Here is an 11,441-nt window from a genome sequence, read left to right as displayed (position 1 = left end):
AGGAAGAGGATGAGGATGAGTGACAGTTAGGATGATGATGATGATGATGATGATGATGATGATGATGATGATGACAGTACTAAGGACCTCTTAAAGTTGTTTTTTGTTTTTGTGAAGTTGCTGTCATGCGTCACGGGGCTGTTTTTATCTCTAAGTAAGTACAAAACACAATACATATGGCAGTGGAAAAATCCTCTGTGTGTGTGTGTATGTGTGTGTGAGAGAGAGAGAGAGAGAGAGAGAGAGAGAGAGAGAGAGAGAGAGAGAGAGAGAGAGAGAGAGAGACAGGCAATGCGTGTTGACTTCTTATCTCATCCTGTCAGAGCCTGGCAACCCACCACCTTCCCCGCCCACACTGTTTACTCTGTAGTTTAAACATTTACACACACACACACACACACCCATACACCTGACACAGACCCACACATGTACAATCTTCAGACATCTCTGAGAGTCCACACTTGCTGTTGATGAAGCTGTGGGGACAGCAGAATGGGACCCCGCACAGTAGGTGAGTCTAAACACACACACACACACACACACACACACACACACACACACACACGCACACACACACACACACACATTAATATAACTCAGCAACAACAGACATAGAAATGATGATAATGATTAAATACAATGTTAGATGAGCCATTTAGTCCTGACTGCTAGCAAATGAGCACTTTTCACTGAACTGTGCGAACATAACATTAAATGAAAGTTGTGTGCATTAGCATTGGTTACCTTATCCCATTAGCTTTCATTCTTTATAAGCAATGATAGAATTGTTAGGCAAACCAGACAGTTTAGCAGTCTAGTTCCTAGAGGATCACTCCCCATTATAGCGATTCTCTACTCTAACACACACATACAGCTCATATGTAAGCACTATCTGGAGAGAAAATCACTAATATCAGAATAAAAAACAAATAATGCTAATACAATAAGTGACTTTACGCATGTCAGCATTTTCATAGCCATTTCCAAACCCATCCTTACCTATCCATGCAATAGTATCTGGTTTGGGGCAATCAGTCCTTCATTAAATTAAATCAGGCATGTTGCTGCTGGATTTGGAGACTAGCTCAAAAGATACCAACGATTCATTATTTTGGTAACACTTCATTTGGATGGTCCACTGTAGATGCTTTGTAAATGCTCAGTCTGCATTTAAGTAGCATTCAACTAAAAACAAGTTCAGTGTGAAAAATTGTATTAAATCCCACACCTACCCCTAATCCTAATCATAATGGTGTTGATAATCAACTAAATATCACTGGGAAGTTTGTTAATGTTTTAAGTATTTGTAGAGCATCTATAGGGGGCCAAGCAAATAAAGTGTGGCCATTATTTTTACTTGTTTTTACTGTGTTAACATTTGTGTTTGTTTTCATGTTATGTGGTGTTTTCACAAGCAAAACCAAGCTAGTTTGCAGAAATATGGTGTTAATCATTTGGTGCCTATCACTTGGTTACACTGTACTGTATAAAACCCAGTGTGTGTGTGTGTGTGTGTGTTTGTGTGTGTGTGTATGAAGGTCTCTCTGATAAAGCTATTACATAACTGTGGGAGCAGGGGTGGACGGCAGTGGATAAATATTAGCCTGTTAACAGGTACAGTGATAAAGACGAAAGGCATGCTATTACCCCCACCACAGAATCATACTGAGTCCAGCATAGAGAAGGCCTTTAGTATTCTGTTAGATGGCCTTGGACAGAGCGGCCACCAGAGGTAATGCTCTTATGTCAGGAGCAGAAAGTCATTCACGGCAAGCAGTAATCTTTTGTCTCTCCCACCCCCTCCAAATCTCAGCTGGGCCATCCAAAGAGGAGAAGCTGGTGTCAAGGGGTCGCCATGGTAGCAGGAGTGACGGTTTCCAAGGCGATCCTCCTGTGCTCAATAACCCGAAGTCAGGTATGTGTGTGCGTTTCAACACCAGCGCAATACTCATATTAATTGCTTCGCTTCCTGTAATATGCAGTAATAGAAACTGTCAGCAACCCTGATAAGGATAAACTGTGTTCTCTCAGCATAATATTTTTACACTGTTAGAAATACAGGTACATTTTCATTCATCAATGTACAAACAATGTAAACATACCCTCAAAGGTACAACAGTGGTTTTAAGGTCCAATTGTGCACCTTAAATAAGTTTTTCCAGGTAAAAAGTACATATTTGTATCTTTTAATAATCTAATGTTTTAAAACAGAAATATTAAATAAAAGTCTGGATGAGACGGGCTGTGTGGAGTCAATACAGCATAGAAAATATCATTTCAATGGATAATGGTAGAATTATGTTCTCTTGAGGTGACCACCCGAGTGACCAGAGGGGTACTTTGACATTGACAGTTTAATAACTTTTTTCTGAGAGTGTACAGTAAAACGTGATGAACTGTTATGAGAAAAAGGAACATACTGTAGTGACATTATTAAATGTGTATGGTTACCCAGTAATGTATGGCAATAAAGCTGAGAATATCTTAAGTTACGCCCTATTTTGATGTACCATCTGACCAAGAATGAGTCACTAGAACAACTATAGTAGAGGAGGGGGTAGGGAAGAGTAAGGGACAACCTAAGACTCGAAAATGTAAACTTTGAAGTGAGCACCTACTATTAACAAGCTAAAAGAAGGGTGAATGCAAATGTTAAGGGCTAGATTTAACAGACCCAATTTTAAATGCAGTTCAATGTTGTTTGAATCAAATGAGTTTTATGTCAAAAATACAGAGAAAATCTGTTTATCTACTAACATGATTAGTGAAAAGACAGTATCAACCACTGACAAACTAATTACAACAGAAGATATCTGTATGATATGACATGTAGTGAAGGTGGACATGGAGATGGCTGGTGTGAAAGTAGGGGAGGCAATGGATAGGGCAAGATGGAGGCAGATGATCCGCTGTGGCGACCCCTAAAGGGAGCAGCCGAAAGAAGAAGAAGAAGAAGAAGAAGATTGTGGCACTGCCACCAATATTTCAAATTTTCTACAGAATTAAATTGTTGACATGTAAACAAAATCATTCAGAACTATTTGCTATACAAAGCTTAACTTTACCAAGTCAACATTGTTCACAGTGGTGGTGATAGGAACCAGACCTCTGAAGAAATGAAAGCCTCTAAAAAAAGCCTCGCAGAAAGTTATTACATGGAAATAGTTATGAATGCACTGCCTATGCAGGACATCTGGTTCCTATCACCCCCACTGTAAAAAAATCTAAGCCAGTAAGTTTCTCCACAAGTGACCAATTCACACCAAACCAATCTGAATTACTCTGTTTATATCTCAACCACAAATGTTAAAAAAACTGTGGAATTCCCCTTAAAGATTTGGGCAAAGTGGGAGAGTGGAGAGGAGTGCATAGAGGACACATCCTGTATGTAGTTAAAGTAAAGTATTAATGTAGTTAATTTAATGTGCCAAATAATGTTGTACAACTGGATTGTGGTGTATGTTTTAGTCAGGGTGAGGACATGGAAACTGTACTCAATCTGGTTAAAACTAACCCTGTCATGGGGAGGCTCTAAGTAGTCTGGCAAAAACTAACCCCATCATGGAGAGGCTGTACTTAGTCTGGTTAAAACTAACCCTGTCATGGGAAGACTTAACTGTCAGTGTGATTTACTAATATGCTTCAAAATGCTGCTATATTATAGCCACTGAGAGAGTGTGAAAATTATGTGACTGTCCACAAATAATGAAAAAAAAGTTGCTTTCATGGTTTTTGTGGCAAATCTGGAGGAATATCTGTCTGATTGCTGTGAAAATTGGCTGATGATGTTGCTATAGTAGTACAAGAAGATGACAAAAAGCGCTTTTTACTTGTACCTGGTTAACTGCTTGAAAGCTTCTGTTTAATTTTACCCTACATTGTGTTTTTCCCTGCTCTCTCCTTGTTGAGGCCACTGTGTACATTGATAGAAGCTGGGATTATATGTGTGTCTTGCATTATGTGTAACATTGCATGTGCATTCATATGTTTGTTCTATATATCAGTGTTGAAGAGACAGGTGAGTCCAGAGGAGCTGCAGAAACCTGGTGGAAAATACCTGAAGAGGACGTTCACTGTGAGTACATACAGCATTCATATACCACACACCCAAACCATCAAACACCTGCATCCCCACTTTTCAACTGTAATTCAAAACACTTTAAGGTTTGGATCAGAGTTGGGGTTTCCTGTCCAAGTCTTGAAAACAGTAAAGCTAAATTAACCACTCTAGGGTTTATATCTACAGCATTGCATGCCAAGTCCAAATGTAGTCGATCAGCCAAGACATGTTTGGCATCTGAAGTTTGTTTCTTTACTCCTGCACTGGAGCAAGGAGGCTAATGTTGCTAACAGTAATGGAAACATTGTTAAGTAATCTCCAATGGACTTGGTTATGTAGTTTCTGACAGTAGGTAAATGTCCTTTGTTAAGCCAAGTCAATGGCAACTTGCGAAACTACTGTTTCAGCCCATTTGGCATTCATCCAAACAAAACATTTAAAAATGAAATAGCAAATTGGCCACGATTGGAATTGACAGATTTTGTAATCGAACCACCCCACGACCCTGACGGAGAAGCGGCTTAGAAAATGTATCTTAGAAGATGTATTTGAATGCTGCTGCTCTGCCTGCACCAAAATGTTATAGGTCCATCCATCCATTTTCTAAGCTGCTTCTCCGTCAGGGTCGGGGGGGGGGGGGGGGGGGCGAATGTTATAGGTGACTCTGCTAAATAACCAGTTACCTCTCCAGTGTAACATTTTAGTTGGTTAATGCTGTTTAAATAGGCAACTGATTTAAAATTGATAAAAAGCTGGCTCATTAAAAAAAACAAATAATGTTGTCTATAGTGCAAGTTTCGCTAATAAAAGTACTGGAAATGTGCTAATGTGTTTCAGGTATTTATTTACCCCACACAGTGTGAGCTTCCAATAGGAAAAAAAGAAAGAGGCTGATACAAAAGGGTCAAGAGAACAGCAGTTGGCCATTTTGTCAAGAAAGAAATGGCAATCAGAAGTGACCATACAAATGAATGACCAGTGCATCCCTCTCTTCAATAGCTGCCTTTAATATTTTGCCCAACTATGCCGAAATGTTGGAGTCAACTTTTCACATGAAAGGACATGGCTTAATAATTGACTTGTCCCTGACATGGCTTAATTTTCTAATGAGCTGAGGAGTTTTTGGAGCACCACAAAAATCATTTGGCTTCAACTTGGTTGACTGCACAACCTATTTGTTGTATGGAATACCATTTTTAATAAAAGTGGTCAACAGTACATCGCGTAGCTAAATTTCTACCTATCTTAAAGAGTTTTTTATACTTTTGAAATTTGTTACACAACAATGTCACACATGTGATTTGAGGCAAATATGGTGATTAGGTGTGCAGTTTGGACATTGCTTATTAGTTTGCTGTAAACGTCCATTACTCTTAGCAACATTAGCCAAACTCCAGTGCAAAGCTAAAGAAGCAAACTTCAGACACTCAACATGTTTGGCTGACGAACTACATTGAAGAGCTGTGAAAATGAATATTTTTCCATGTCTGCATGTGTGTAGATTGTTGGTGATGCAGTGGGCTGGGGGTTTGTCGTGAGGGGCACTAGTCCATGTCACATTCAGGCTGTTGATCCCAGCGGACCTGCGGCTGCTGTTGGAATGAAGGTGAGAAACACTTCACTCTGGAATATGTAGTTTGGTAAAGTGAAAAATTCAAAGTTGCAGTACTTCAGGAACAGGGCTGGTCTTTTTTTGAGGTTGCCACCATGTTTCTAATGACATTGACTTTCATGATAAGATATTTCAGTGGTGCCTTTAACACAGGTCACCCTTATGACCAGTTATACAACCTCCTCTGAATCAGTATGTGATATAAATACGCTGTAAAAATGAACAATGCTTTAACATTCAGTGTTAGTCACCAGGCTGCCTTAAAATATTAAGTTAACTTTGAGTTAACTGAATTTCAAATAAGTTGGCAGAGCACAAGACACAAATTCTTGTTCTGTTAACTTTCAAATAGAAATTTAATTAGCTAAATATTTTACTGCACCCTGTTTTTAAAGATAAAATGCCATTTTTGCGAAGTGTAGGGCTTTCTCTATAAACAACAGTCTGCTCAGACCAACAGCACATTAAGTCATTATTTAACTTGACCTTCGGATGCATTATATTACAGATAACAGCCAATGTGATGAAGGCAGTTTTACTGCCACTACAGCTTTGGATAACATCAAAAGAATATTCTAGAACATGACATCTGATATCTCTGATCATTAGAGTTTCAATCCAGGCTGAACTTTGAGATATTCCTAATATAGTTTGATCAAAGTTCATGAAGATCCAAATGTGAATGTGAATCTGGGTAATGTGTGTTTGTGTATGTTCAGGTGTGTCAGTTCATAGTGTCTGTAAATGGCATTAATGTGTTGGAGATGGACTATCGGACGGTCAGTCACCTTATCCTCACTGGACCACGCACTGTTGTGATGGAGGTGATGGAGCCATTGGACTGCTGAGGACACTATTTAAGGAAATACTTTAAAACGCCAACTGCAAGGTATTCTCATAGTCTTAGAGGGACTAGACTAGTCGTCTCTCTATCTCAGAGTTCACCTAGCCTGGTCTTGGAGATCTGGCTTCCTGCAGAGTCTAGTCCTAACCACAGTCTGCCACACCTGCTCCAAATCTTCGAAGAGGAATGTCAGCATTTCTGCATCATGGTACCAAAGTCGGTAAAGTGGTTTAATGTGAAACGCACTGTTCTAAAGAAAGTTGCTGGTTCCTGGAGGTAATGAGCTGCAATGCAAACATGGCCATTTCATTTATTATCCAGAATGACAAGTAAAGCTCCACATGTTTTCATGGGGGATATTTTAGGTTAGAACACTTTATGTGTACTCATTTCACCATGAATGCATTTTAGGCCAAAATATCTACCTCATAACTGTGATAAAATCATGTTTGTGGTGGTTTCTATCACCACCACTGTGAATGAACTCTTAAAGTTTCTCTAAAATGGAACATTTCATACCAAACCACTCAGACTAGCTTTGTTTACTCTAAACTCTGCATTAAGTTAGATCTCCAGGACCAGGATTATTGACCACTGGTCTAGATCACATGCAGGATTTGCACAGTAGTAAAGGAGGTTCTTGGACTTGCAGGCCAGTGTCAGAATATCTCACTGTCATGGAATTAGAATGAACAGAGGTGCTCAATAATAAAACTATGCCCAAGAATAAGCTCTTATGTGTGAAGGTGACAGTCTGGTCTTTACCGAGAGACCCTGAGGGTTTGCTTTCCACTGTGAAAAATAATGTCTTTTAGTCATCAGGAATCTAACAATATTTCAGGCTTGATGTAAGAATATTATAAGATTACTACAAAGGTTTTATGGGTTTATGGAATGTTGTACTGTGAAATGATTTATTCCATTATTTCTTGAAATAAGCTGAATTCAATAAGGAAATGCCCGTAACACTTTACTTGAACTCTCCTGCATAACACTGACAGAAAATGCCATAAACATGATGGCATGTGATGTCAGTGTTATGTAGCAGAGTTCAAGTAAAGTGTTAACCACCCTCCACCTCCAAAAACAAGTTGTATAATCTTATCAACAGTCTTACAAGGTGAAATATTAGATATGGTGACCAGATCTGAGATCTTTACTTCCCAAGACATTGTTTTCCTGCAGTGAGCTGGAAAGTGAACTATTTGCTTATCATCGCTGCTGTGACAAAATCTTGTAGCTCTGAAAGGAAACTTTATTGGTGATGGGGAAATTGTTGAACTTATTCTAATATACATGATTATAATCTGAATTTGGATCATTTCTATTGTTCCATTCATCATGACTTTTTTCATGCAATGTAAATGACAGCTGACATTTTCACGAGATGAAAAAGTGAAGCTGCAGGGTTTGGATATGTAAGTGATGATATACTGTAAGCAACACTGGTGAATATTTGCCCTCTGTTTTTGGCTGTAAACAAAACACAATCATATTCAAAAGTCTAAACGCCATCTAGTCAAACTGTATGTTTGGTTGATTTTCTAGGTGAAAACATCTTTTACAAAGAACACATGGCTTTAAACGTCAAACTTAGATTTATTTTGCTGAGTTTAAAGCAGGGGTTTAAAACAGCTCAATCTGCAAGGGACCGTGGTTGGTTAGTGTAGTGGTTAACACCTCTGCCTTCTACACTGTAGACTGGGGTTCAATCCCCCACCTGGGCAAACACCTTACACTATACCAATACGAGTCCTTGGGCAAGACTCCTAACACCACCTTGGCCTACCTGTGTAAAATGATCAAACTGTAAGTCGCTCTGGATAAGAGTGTCAGCCAAATGCCGTAAATGATGCAGATGCAGGTTTTCGTTTCAACAAGACCTGATTTAGTCAGTCTCAGTCTATAATCAGCTGATCATGTATGATCTGCTTTGTCGCAATGAAGACCTGCAGCCACACCAACCTCTGCTGAAGTTTGGACACCCCTGGATTAAAGTATCTGAAAACATACAACAAATGATATAAAACATAATAATTTTCACTTATATCACCAAAATACTGTTTGACCAGGTACACAAACCTTTGCATACAACTGTAAAAGGGCCACAGCATCTGTACTGTACATTTAGAATTTAGATATTCTAAAAAAACTGGAGCAGTTTCTTTAGAGAGACTCACAATATAACAGGAGTATCATTTGAGCTATGGATTTCTTTTTCCTTTCCCTTTTACCTGAGAGTGCTGTGTTTTATTCTGCTGTGCTGTAGTGCCCATTGACCACTCTACTGTTCATGTCAAGCTCAGGTCACTCGCATGCCACCGGGCAGACAAAAGCAGCAAGTCCACGTTGCCATTAACCTTATCTCTCTGTTACAGTGGCATTGTTTAATCTCCCAAAACCCCTTTAATGATCCAGTTTTTCCTTTTTTCAGCAGTTCTGGCTTTTTGGAACGAATTTTTCAACTTTAATTCTTAACAACTTATTAACTTATTAACAACTTAATTCTTAACAGCTGAATGATGCTGAAAATCAATAGACATCTGCAACTCTGTGTATGATGATGGTATGTGCTTGTACTCATGATGTAGACTTAAGCCTTTAACCGTTCAAAGCGGTTTGATGTGTTTTTGTGTTGTAGCATTGCACTTCTATGTAATTGTGTGTCTTTAGCGTTCAGTCACACCACTGACAACTCATTACTGAATCATTCCTAATGTCGGGTGTTGTACATGACATTCTATTCATTTTGTGATTTTTCTCTTTAGCTTTGAATTATCATTACGTTTTTTGTATAATCTATGTACAAACATTGTGCCAAGAAGCATTTTGTCTCTGCATACACTCAATAAATGTCTTTTAAAAAATATTTACATTGTCTTCATTCTTGCACCATTTTCGTATATCAAGAGTTTAATATGGTACGCAAACAGTGTTAAAGTTTTAAATCTCCCGCTTTTCAAGCTCTAATTAAACCCTGAGAAATAAAAGCATGTCCCATCCACGATTATTATTATTCATGCTAAGGAAGAAAAATACACTCTGATTTCCTGATTTTTGATTTTGCTTTGTGCGTTGACGGGAAAACATAGGCTGAATCTCAAATGGCTAGGTAGTGCACTAGGTAGGGAATGAAATATTTGCTTCTACACCCAAATAATGAAATATATGTAGAAAGACATATTCAGACATTAGCTGCACAATGCACTAATTAACAATTATAGCACCACTTGGGTATAGAACTCAAAGTACACTATACTGCCAAAAGTGTTTGCTCGTCTGTCTTCACACATATATGAACTTGAGCGACATCCCATTCTTAATCCATAATATGATATCAGCCCACCCTTTCCAACTATAACAGTTTCAACTCTTCCGGGAAGACTTTCCACAAGGTTTAGGAGTGTGTTTATGGGAATTTCCATAACTTCCAGAAGCTCATTTGAGAGGTCAGACACTGACGTTGGACGAGAAGGCCTGGCTCACAGTCTCCACTCTAATTCATCCCAAAGGAGTTCTATCGGGTTGAGGTCAGGGCTCTGTGCAGGCCTATAATCAACTCCTGAAAAACAACCACACACCATAATCCCTCCTCCACCAAACTTTACACTTGGCACAATGCAGTCAGACAAGTACTGTTCTCCTGGCAACCGCCAAACCCAGACTCGTCCATCGGTTTGCCAGACGGAGAAGCGTGATACGTTAATCCAGAGAACACGTCTCCACTGCTCTAGACTCCAGTGGTGGCACTTTACGCCACTGCATTTGACGCTTTGCATTGCGCTTGGTGATTTAAGGCTTGGATGCAGCTGCTCAGCCATGGAGACCCATTCCATGAAGCTCTCTACACTGTTCTTGAGCTGATCTGAAGGCCACATGAAGTTTGGAGCTCTGTAGTGATTGAATCCGCAGAAAATCGGTGACCTCTGTGCACTATGCGCCTCAGCATCTGCTGACCCCACTCTGTAATTTTACGTGGCCTATCACTTCATGGCTGAGTTGCTGTCGTTCCCAATCGCTTCCACTTTGTTATAATCCCACTGACAGTTGACTGTGGAATATTTAGTAGTGAGGAAATTTCACAGCTGGACTTGTTGCACAGGTGGCGTCTGATCACGGTACCACACTGGAATTCACTGAGCTCCTGAGAGCGACCCATTCTTTCACTAATGTCTGTAGAAGCAGTCTGCAGGCCTAGGTGCTTGGTTTTATACACCTGTAGCCATTGAAGTGACTGAAACACCTGAATTCAATCATTTGGGTGGGTGAGTGAATATTTTGGCAATATAGTGTATCTTAATCCAAGCAGTGCACTTTATAGGGAGTAGGGAGCGAATTAAGATTCACCAGTAGTCAACAATACTGTCAGTATTGTTGTAAGACCATCAGTTCTCAAAAATGAAAATGATCAGTGTTAATATTTCACAAAAAATACCCCAAAACGCCTAATAAAACATCTCTTTAATTCTATGGAAAAGGGAGATGTATGAATTATGACTATTTTTGACACATAAAACCAACTACCATTAGTGGTCTTATAAAAATGTCTTAATTTAAGTAAATTAGAGCTCAAAATAAAGGCACAAGTGTGTGTGTTAGTACTTTTGATGAAAGTCATTAAAAATGCACTTAAGCTTGCATTTTGCATTACAGTACTACAGTACTGAAGCTGTTGGTGTAGTGTAAGGCTATAAACACTAGATGGCAGTACAGACTACATTTATATTCACCATCTTTTCTGCGGCACAATCAATGAAACTCAATCGAGCTTTTCTATTCACTGTTACAGAATGATAGTACAAAAACTTTAAACTCAGGGAACATATTTATATTAGTTATATCGCTGTTCTCGGATCAAGTCCCCTTATCTCCAATAACAGAACTTTAAAGGAGAAGGAAAAAATATACTTTTACTGTAGGTTAAT

At 39.1% G+C, this 11,441-nt stretch overlaps 1 protein-coding gene across 2 annotated transcripts; it reads left to right on the top strand.

Moving 5' to 3' along the window:
* The first annotated feature begins 380 nt into the window (after positions 1–380).
* Positions 381–9,385, top strand: LOC108442483 (DEP domain-containing mTOR-interacting protein-like). Of its 2 annotated transcripts, none has more exons than XM_017722547.2 (5): positions 381–511; positions 1,814–1,915; positions 4,005–4,075; positions 5,562–5,666; positions 6,392–9,385. In XM_017722547.2, the coding sequence occupies exons 1-5, from the start codon at positions 493–495 to the stop codon at positions 6,518–6,520; spliced, it is 426 nt and encodes a 141-aa protein (XP_017578036.1). In that variant the 5' UTR covers positions 381–492; the 3' UTR covers positions 6,521–9,385. The 2 variants fall into 2 exon arrangements, with proteins under 2 accessions (XP_017578036.1, XP_037398236.1); XM_037542339.1 differs by lacking the exon at positions 381–511 and adding an exon at positions 1,359–1,614.
* Positions 9,386–11,441: the final 2,056 nt, after the last annotated feature.

The sequence above is a fragment of the Pygocentrus nattereri genome, chromosome 11 (genome assembly GCF_015220715.1).
Source record: "Pygocentrus nattereri isolate fPygNat1 chromosome 11, fPygNat1.pri, whole genome shotgun sequence".
Taxonomy (NCBI): Eukaryota; Metazoa; Chordata; class Actinopteri; order Characiformes; family Serrasalmidae; genus Pygocentrus; species Pygocentrus nattereri.
This window is presented reverse-complemented; position numbering and strand designations above follow the sequence as displayed.